This window comes from Sphaeroforma arctica (genome assembly GCF_001186125.1).
Source record: "Sphaeroforma arctica JP610 unplaced genomic scaffold supercont1.69, whole genome shotgun sequence".
Lineage (NCBI taxonomy): Eukaryota > Ichthyosporea > Ichthyophonida > Sphaeroforma > Sphaeroforma arctica.
The window spans coordinates 135,152-145,739 of NW_014040489.1; the positions used below are offsets into that span (position 1 = coordinate 135,152).

Consider the following 10,588-nt stretch of genomic DNA (forward strand, 5'->3'; position numbering starts at 1 on the left):
TATATACTATAGTATACTACACACACACACACACACACACACACACACACATATATATATATATATATGTAATGTATATTGGAATGTACACACGCACAGGCACACACACACGTATATATATATCTATATCTATCTATATATATGTATCTATCTATATACACCTACTTCTATATTTATATATATATATATATATATATATATCTCTCTCTCTTTCTCTCTCTGACACCGATTCATTTCCAACTATTCCCACTACTTCTTGCTGCGATCTCCACAGATGTGCACCGCCTGCCCGGAAGTATACACTGAGCGTGCCAAGAACACTCTGAAGAACAACATGCTTCTCTCGCTCGAGAGCTCTACTGCTGCGGCTGATGACATCGGTCGTCAGATGCTTGCATACGGCCGTGTGATGCCACAGAATGAGATTGTGAGCCGAATCGATGCGGTCACTACTGCTGAGGTGCAGTCTGTGCTGGTGAAGTACATCTACGACCAGGTGAGTGTGTGGGGGTGGTGCTTGTGTTGTGCACAGTGTTGTGTGTATTTGTATCCATGAGGCGTGTGGTGGATGTGTGCGTGTGTGCAGGTGTAGGTGGGCGTATCGGCTACTGGGGGTTGGCGATCTTGTGTGTATGTTCTTGCGTGGATATGCCTGCACATGTGTGTATTCCTATAGAAGCACCAACAACTTCGCTTTATGTCTGGCGTCGTTGTTGCAGTGCTTTTACTGCGTTCGAGGCTCTCCATATCCCTGCGTATCTCTATACATATGGCTGGCATAACGATATAAGTGCTTATCAATCATCACGATCTCTCTGAGGAGCGCATATATATATACATATACATTCATATACATATACATAAAAATATACATGCACATATATACATATGTACATTTGTACATTTGTACATATACATACATATACATATATACATTACATCCAATGATAGACTATCTGAGAATACACCAGACGCGCAGCATGCATTTGTAGCCATACGCAGGCACTTATCTATCGCACAACTGTCTGCACATAAGCTCCCTATGTATTAATACCTATGCACACCCACTTACCTACCACGTGCCTACCACACTATCGCCTGTACGACCACAGTGCCCCGCCGTAGCCGTTGTGGGACAAACGGAGGCCGTGCCTGATTACAACAGAATCAGATCCGGACAATTCTGGCTGCGTGTCTAGGTTTTTGGAATTGAATCCATCGCTTTGACCCGATTCGGTTGGAATTTGGGCCTGGCTCTATCTTGAATCTAGTTGCTCGTTGCTCGAGCTCTTGAATAAAATATACGTTGCACTGGTGTTTAACGTCTGGCCTTGCTTTATTCCTGGAAAATGTTATGCTTAGTTTCAATGCGGAGAGGTGTTTGTACATAGGTTTGAGGATATGTGTTCTTAAAATCGGCAGGTTCCTCCCCTGTGATACGAAGTATCGCGGGAGTATTTACATCAGCTTGTTCTCACTGTATTGCATGGTTGCACTATGTAGGCTCGATTGGAATTGTAGTCAAAGTCTATTTGTACTGATATAGCACAACCAATAGGCGCCGGACATAGACTCAGTGTTGCCATCTAATTAATACAGCAACACAAAAGAAGAAATACATCTATAAAACCACATAAATTTATTGAATGTGCGGCGATTCATGACATTATAATACTACCAGCAACACAATAGAAAAGATAAGACTATTAAATTACTTATATTGAATGTGGGCCCATGGATAACATTGTAACAGTTTCAGCAACACATAAGAAGGGACAAGACTATTAAATTACTTATATTGAATGTGGGCCCATGAATAACATCATAATACTTACAGCAACACATAAGAAGAGATAAGACTAATAAATCACATATATTGAATGTAGGCCAGGCCTTGCTGTTGTCACAACAGCTTCCAGCAGTTGCTTAAAACATGGGTTCAATCGCATCTCTATGACTTTTTATGCCCGCTGTTATCAACAGCGAAAAAATCAGAATTTGATTCGGATTTTGGGGGTTCTCTGTGAATATCTCAAACTGGCTTTTACAACCAATCACAGATGACTCATACTCTCAAAACAGTTTGGATTTCATGAATCTACAACTACGAAGAAACTATAGCTTGTCACCTTCCTAGTAAACTGAATAATAAAGTCTTGTCACCAAAATACCTAGAGTTGGAATGACATTGGAATTTAATGTCATTCTAACGAACGTTATGAATGCTCATTGAATAGCCATTGTAGCCAACGTCGTCACTATTCCGTTTTCTATTGCACTATGCCTCATTGTACGTCTTTAATATTGTGTCTAAAGGACTTCTGGAGCCTAGGAATAGTCTGATAGCAGCATTGAGTGTGCCGTAATCATTGTTTGTGTACTCTGTAGGTGCGAACTTTCATGTACCACTAACTCGCGAATATTGATGCTAAGGGGTTGGTTCAAACGAACTAATGATTAAATTTGTCGGCTTATTCTGTTTCACACGGTAGATTAGAGTTTGTTTGACTAATAGCGCAATTGATTCAAAAGTCACTGTCCCAGAAGTTAAGTCAATTTGTCTTGGATGATAGACGAATTTGTGGTTAAAATTGTCCTCGGATTTGCGGAACAACATAATAGTCACTGTTCGGATATCAGATTATGACATTCGAATAAAGGAACTCGAATTATGTTGTAGTCACAATCACATTCGGAAAGTTACTAGTATAGCTTCTTAGTGCAATCCTGGCTGAGAATTTGATAGTAAATACGGTATTGCCGTTTTTTAAGTAACATGATACCCTGTTCTCGAGGGCTCAAGTTAATTTTATCCCATTACATCCTTATCATCCAGGCTGTGCGCTTCTGGATGCAATATTGTTATGGGGATTTACGTATAAGCTATGCAATACCTAAATGCATATTGCAAATAATGTCAAAGACTACAACTGTCCAGCTGCTTGTCACTGTGATTATATTATACAGAAAAATCTCATCATTTGTGTAGGACAATTGTTATCTTTAGCCTTTTATTGAAATCGTTCGGCCAATATTTTGAAATGGTGATTTAGCTCAAACCATGGTTGCAACTGCTTCTGAATGTATCCACTTTGAATATACAATTTTAGACTTAACTCTCCAATGTAAAATTACAGTGACTTGTGAGTCGACTTGCTGACAATTCCCCTTATTGAACATTCTGCTTGTGATGTCTTCATTCGCTGTTTAAAATCAGAAGTTCAGTCTTTCATCGCACATCTCCAAGAAAAGGTGACCCGTTCAGCTTTTATAAATTATAACTCAATCTTTTTTATAAGCTGCGCCAAGTACTTTCTTCTCGATGTAAACTCTCAGATGCACTACATACGGACTTGTGTCAACTTTGGGGGTTGACATCTGATTTGGCCTTGGTGGGATCTCAACGCAGCCACAGTGAAAGATGTTCTGCCGCTTGGTATCTCACAAATTAGAGCTGTGGCTGATTTTGCTTCTGAGATGTCAAAATTGGAAAAATTAACAATTGTCGCAATCTAATCTTTAAAGAACAACCTACGTGGACTGAACCCACAATATCTTCAGTTCGCTATTTTAATTTCATCGTGGTGATTTCTGTTGAGGTTGGTTGAAGGTTGGAAGGCTTGTTTGCTTTCTTTAGTGCGAACTTCGGGCAACCTAGACACTCCACCATTACTTCAAGGCGCCACCACTACTTCAAGGCTCCATAAAACTGCTTTAAGGCTTCATTTAACTGCATACATTCCAATCAACATAATCAAAACAAAGGCCGATTGAAATTTAACTAGTCTAAGGAATCGATAACTGAAGGATTAGAGATTGGTTCGTACGTCTTAAGACGGTTGGTTGGTTTGCAAACATAATGCAAGTCTTACCCGAGGGAATAAATATCCGATTTTTTTTTTGGTCATTAGATCCGATGTATCTACGCTTCGAAGGTTGCATCGATTTATCTCGTATCTCGCAATTTAAAAAAAACATTGATGCTTACAGAATGGCAGAAGATATAATGATGTGAGCATTTCGACATGACTCATAATAAACAAAGGCACAGGGCGGACACAATGGAAAACTATATAAAACAGCGATATGACTTTGCTATTGATTTTAACTAAACGTTTTATTGCTCTACTGCTGTCATTTATTCCTTCAATCCATTACTTTGTTGATATTAGACCCGTAAGCACTGGTCCATTTGCAATCAACTTGGCTAATACGAAAGGGCTTACTTCTTTTTTTTTATCGAGTACTCGATGCACAGAAGGTAATACAAGTGTGTAGTGTTTGCGGCTTATATTAAGGTATATTAACCGATTTGTTGTCTGACTCTAAGCGTATGAAGTCAAATGCGAATATTGCATGGTGCACAATTAGAACAGCTTAATGGCCCAAAAACTATAGAGGCAGATAGTCAAGACTACATCTGGATTAGTTCACAAACATATCGGCATTACAGTTTACGCTTAATCTCGATCTACACGTGCCACAAGGCAAATCCTAAGATTGCGTGCTTCCAGTCCATTGTCAACCGTCGGCGTTCGCACGATACTTCGTACGGTGGAAGTAGTATGTTGCCTTAAGTTTTTGTGGAGCTAGTTTAATATATGAATTTTTATGTAAGAAATTGAAACTTAATGATATGTGAAGATCGATTCAGACGTGATCCTTTCCAATCACACAAGGCCACTTAAATAATATGTATATTGGGAAGGAATTGGTGTGTAGCATAACTTCAGACGAACACCTGAGTAAGACAAGGTCGCCCAAGCTTTTCGAACCTTATTTTGTTAATAGTCAGGATAGGACAAACGATGGATTTAGGATAGTTTTTATTTATTCAATCAATTTGCATTGTGTAAGGTGAATCTCGAGAGGGCGTGTCGCGAATTATGCATGGAATACTGAGGTGACAGTTATTGCAGTAAAAAACCAAGGGAAAGGGAATAATAATTAGCCCGTAGTGGCCCAAGTTGCGATTCGATACTTCGTTGAAACTAATACAGGAGGGAGATTGACCATTAAAAATATAGAAAACCTATAGAAAAGCGATCGTCTAAACAACATCATTCTGTTATCATTGTAATCTCAGTCAAATCGAAGTGCACAATTCAGCGCAGTCCTACGATTTAAATGAGACTGATATGCTGCTAAATCACACGTACCGTATTGAAGCTACAATTCTTGATGTATTTTTAGGTTCCAAGTATATAGCTTAAGTTTAACCTCCACCCGTCTGTTTCCATAGTTGAATCTCACCTTTATACGCAACTAACAAAAACTAACTCTTTCGTTCAGCGTCGAGTAGTACGCTCAAAATTGAGGTCGCATTCAATAATAATGTCTTTATAATCCTTTCAGTCAATGTGAAAATAAGATGAAGGTGTTATATGCATTAAAGTGCCACTGAATTCAAACTTCTACGAAGAGTAGTGGAATATACTCACTGGCTGTTATCGGTAATTTTCTATCTAGATTAGCATCTGAAATATAAAAATACGTCAGCCAAGTTCGTATTTAATATAATCACTCTAAGGCCTGAGCGTATTTAAGACTACGTACTACTTCATGTAGTACTCATCAAAATTTTACTTTTATTCCAACACCACCCACCCAGCCTAAACTTTTCATCAGTCTTCCACTTGCACGACGCAAGAGGCATCAGCCACTCGTTAGTAGGTATCTGGGCGAGTGTCTCCCATAGGTGTAGCCGACGTCGCCATGAAGTGACACACGTAGTATGGATGGGCGGTTAGAGCTGAATTAATACTAGATACAAGCACGTACACTTGATAAGAATTGAGGTCAATCTCCCCCTTATCTGTCGCCGCGGATTCGAGATTCTCCTCTAAACATAATTCACGTAGAATTCCGCCGCACCTATCGAGTTCACTTTGACGAGCATTGTGTCTTTAGATGACTAGAAATAAAGTACGATAAAACATTAAGAATTTCTCCACGATCACTAAGTATACCAACCGCACACGCAGGTGTTTGATAACTCACCCTGAACAGGTACCCTAATCGACGGGCATCAGCGTGAACTAGACCGTGATATGGCCCTGAAAACTCCTGCTCTATACTAGATTGTTCAAGTCTTCCCAATGAACTGAAATGCCAATCACAGCATTACATAATCCTGCTGGATGATAACTATTTTATATATGCACAGCTGCACATGGCCCAATACCACACCACAGTCATACATTGCAGTTGCCTACACTGCTCTGCACAGTGCAGCGTAGGGAGCACACATCTAAGTTTAATACCGATGGCCTCGTTATGTGTCTTGTATGCATCAGCCTGTGTGGTAGCTCTTTCTGCGAGCACTCTCGGATCTATGCATGTCAGTTTGCATGGCCACAAAGACGGGGTCTGGAGATATGGCCACCGTGGGTATGTTTGGAATAGACATTCGTCTCTGTGACGTTCGTACAGACCTTTTGGGAACGGTTGCTTTGTAATCGGCCTCTTTCTCTAATACCCTACTCTTCCTGGACTGTTGCAACAGAACTGCAAAACCTGCAAAGGATTGCTTCCTGGCAACTTCGTACATAGTTTCCTCTGCATTCATAGGTACCAGCTCGCCCTGCAGCGATTCAGTATCTGGTTGTAGGGCGTCCAGGTTGTATCTATTTTTGTACGCGAAGTACCAAGCACTGGCCATAGCCACTGCGCCGAATATGGAGCATCCACATACTATCCAAAAGCCATACTCAACACCTCCCAGGGCCTCTGCCACCACTCCACACACAGTTGGGCCGAGAAAGTACCCAAACAGATTGTACACCAACGTAGCAGCCGATGAGGCAAATGCACGTAGATGAGAAGGCACAGATGACATGAGCACACCTGTAGCACCCGGCACAATGCCCCCACCGAATGCGAGCAGAATCCATATCAGGCCAATATTGGCCCAGAAGTTATGCACAAATATAACCGTGTAAGCCGCAAGCACCGCACAGACGCCAAACACAGTGCTGACTTTACACGTGGTGATCATGCCCTCCACACCACGGTATCCACCTAGCTTATCCATGACGATTCCTCCCACTATCACACCGGTCAACGGGCCTGTTGCGCTCACCACAGAGAACGCGATAGTCACGGTCATCGGGTCTACCTGCAGATACTCGGTTAGATAGCGCGTGATCCACATCTGTATACCGGTCACCACAAAGTACAACGAACACAGCGCTCCGACACAGGACAGGTACAGTCCATTGAAAATCAGGTACTTACACTGCACCCATATTTTGGGCCACTTGTCCTGCAGGAACATGTCTATCCGCCTACTCCGCACGATCCCACCCGCACGCACCTTAGGCGGGGCAACGTCGATTTCGACCGATTCATCGCGTTTCTCTCTCGCCATCTCATCGTCTACGGCATCCAGTTCCGGCGTGGAGTCCGGTTCACCCAGCTTAGGTTTAGCCACGTCTCCATACATGCTCAGATGGCCCGCCACGTTGTTTTGGTCGAACAAGTCTGCTTTCTTGTCTGACTGTCGGGAACTGGAAGCACTCACCAGAGAATCTCCTGAGACCGTCTGTTGCAGCTCATCAGCTTGACTACTTTTCGCATCGCCTCGAGACTCTGCACGAGTCGCGGGAGAAGACCCCTCGCCATCCGAAGTGCCCCGTGGTCTGGCGTGCGCACGCGTACTCTCACCTCGATCTGAACTAGCCAGTATTTTCAGATCATTGTCAATGAGATCGTTGAGGATGTCAACCATCTCCTTCTTGTGACCGTCTTCGTCGGTGTTATGTTCGGCGTCTCGCATCGCCATGGATATCTTTGTGTCAATATACTGATCGGGAACCAGAACCAAACCGATCACGAGGGGAAGCAGTAACACGGACTGCATAAAGTACGGCAACATAACCTTAGCAAAGATAGTAGGATCATCCAAGTCATCCTCCGTGGTTATGTCGCCTACAATCAACGGAACTATGATACCTGCGATCAAATAACCCAACATGATCCCAATAGGCACCCCCCCTTGCATCAGTGACATCCACAAGGTGATCTTGCCTGATGGAGCGAACTCATCCACCCACACAGGAGCGTAAATGACTAGGAAGGCTTGTGACATACCTATGATTACTCGCAATAACAACGCCGCTGTCTTGTCCGGGCACACACCGAAGAGCACGTTGGCCACTATATTGATGCACACGCCAATTGCCAGCACATACTTGGGGTTGAACCGCATGAATAGAAATCCCGCATACAAGGACGAGATAACAAGACCGATATACACCAACGACGTCAACAGTCCGGCCTCTGTTTCATTCATATCCCACTTAGTCTTGAGCAGCAACAGGGAATACGCAATTGCCCCCGAATCATAGTTTATAATAATCTGCATTGTAATCAGCAACAAAAATGTACGCGAAACCCCTTTGTTGTACTTTTTCTGCTCCTCTGTCAATTCTTCATCATCTTCGTTATCTTCATTTAACACCACTAAGTCAGGCTTACTCACAAACCCCGTGTAGTCCAGATCCAGAGACGAATCATCTTTGTCATCATCCTCACCGTGGAAGCTAACCTCACTCAGCGTGCCCTCTAAGTTGGCCTGAGAGGTGGCGGGACTGGGTGGCATTGTTAGTGATGTTGGGACTACCAACTCAGTCAGGCGCTGGTTCTCATCGCGCGCTACACTGTTTGCTCTGCTGTTGTTAGTGTTTCGTCTGGACATGGAGAATAAGCAATAGTATGGTAGGTATACTTGTGTATGATTCAGCCGTTGGCTAATGTATAGAATGACTTTTTAGATGACAAACTAGTAGCAGACGAATGTAAAGTCGCGAAGAAATGTGTTGATCACTAACAATATGTGTTTTCGACACGCCAATTGCCGGATACGTGCTGGGTGACTATTGATAGCTTACTGTGCTCAGCATTACTTGGCCGGAGTCCGTCGTCTAAACTAAACAGCGAGTACACAATCTGGTATTTTTGACTAAGTAATCGATAACAAACAAGATGTGATCTGCAAGTGTATATAGTGGGTGCCCCGTGTTCGTTGTTGCCTAGTAGTAATCCCCTTCCAACCCACTGAATGAGGATGGGTGTTCTATCATTCTATGTGAGTATATAAAGCAATATTTACATCATACAATACAGTTCGCCTTCTCTCTACTGTCGAGAGAGTGTTACCTTTCTGCATTTGGTAATAGGAAAATAAAACCCTGAGTGAAAACTTCTTGAAAAGCACAAAGCATCATCACAAAATCAAACAGAAGAATTTACGTACAGCATAGCCGGTGACTTTTTTCTGAAGACCAATAGTTTACGTATGCACTTGATACATCTCATTTAGGCCAGGCTTTCCGAACGCAGACGACGAAGGGCTTGTAAATACATAAAAATTTAGTTTAAAATAACTATAATATGTAAATAAACGTACTATTCTAGAACAAGCATCAGGCAGCGGGGATTAAAAAATATAGCCTTCAAGTCTTCAAGTCTCACAAAGACTCGCTAAAAAACAAACAAAAATAAAACTAAACAATTGACTTTTGTATTACTAAATACCTCTGGTACAAATTGTACTGAAAATACCAAACCCGGAGACGGAGTCTTCGGAGACGGAGAGTCTCCGGGGTTGCTTTTGGCACTGTGACTGGGGGGTGATATAAAGTGAAATATGTAAATATTTATGTACAAAATAGAGGACAAATATTTTTTTTAACAAAATATTTAGAAATACATATTGAGTGTTGACTGTCGACATTCTGCCCTGTGGCCTCTGCTCTGGAATCTGGATTGAGTCTCCTCCGGTTTTAGGGTTTTAGGGTTTTAGGGTTTAGGGAAAGTTGCATCGTCCTGTACTAAATAAGTCAATAGGCGTCTATGTAGGGACAAATTATTTTTTGAGAAACTTTATCCAGAGGGCCATGCAGTTGAGAGCTGCTGGCTCAGTGGCTGTCGGGTTAAAAAAGAAAAAGAAAAGATGCGTTCGCGCCGAAGTGTCAAATGTCAGAAACACATGACGTGTAAATACTGTTGACATGTTTTTTTTCTTCACAATGCACGCATCCGTTCAATATTCATCGCGTCTTGTACTTATATCCCATGGGACTACCTATGACTCCTAAACTCTGTGATATCCTCCTATCTAGTATACGGTCCACACTCCTTTAGACAACCTATAAGCGTGGACAAGCTTTGCTTTTGCCCATGGAATCTGACGCTACGCCTGCGAAGCAGGCTATTCGTGCTTTAGTCGGTATGTTGAAATACAAATTTTATCCGTCCAAATACGAAATATAGCCAATGGGCGTTTCTAACTACACATGTACTTTTGGCACATAAATAAATACAAATTACGAAGAACAGTTCACGATGCGGTTATTGTTTCTGCAACACATATGCACATGAAGTACGCATCTATATATGTAGAAGCGAATGCATATATATATATGTATATATATAGATATATATATATACATATATAGATATATAGATATATATATATATATATATATCTATATATCTATATTGGAATATCTTAGAATCTGATGTATAGTTGTATTCGTTCTGGAACATTGCATGTATTTCCCCTTAGCCGCTTCCTGTAAATATG

General features: G+C 41.7%; 2 protein-coding genes across 2 annotated transcripts in view; one reads left to right on the forward strand and one right to left on the reverse strand.

Annotated features, from left to right (window-relative positions):
* Positions 1 to 1,199, forward strand: part of SARC_01689 (hypothetical protein) — a gene marked incomplete at both ends in the record, with an annotated part of 6,490 nt that extends 5,291 nt beyond the window's left edge. Inside the window, 2 exons of the mRNA XM_014304590.1 lie at positions 275 to 496; positions 1,113 to 1,199. Of these exons, the coding sequence (XP_014160065.1) occupies positions 275 to 496; positions 1,113 to 1,199 (309 nt within the window). The remainder of the gene's footprint in view (positions 1 to 274; positions 497 to 1,112) is intronic.
* A 4,300-nt stretch (positions 1,200 to 5,499) lies between these two features.
* Positions 5,500 to 9,147, reverse strand: SARC_01690 (hypothetical protein). The gene has a single exon (XM_014304591.1). The coding sequence runs from the start codon at positions 8,696 to 8,698 to the stop codon at positions 6,293 to 6,295; it is 2,406 nt and encodes an 801-aa protein (XP_014160066.1). The 5' UTR covers positions 8,699 to 9,147; the 3' UTR covers positions 5,500 to 6,292.
* Positions 9,148 to 10,588: the final 1,441 nt, after the last annotated feature.

Coding starts and splice junctions, on each gene's coding strand:
- SARC_01690 (XM_014304591.1), bottom strand. CDS start 8,698: ATGTCCAGACGAAACACTAACAACAGCAGAGCAAACAGTGTAGCGCGC.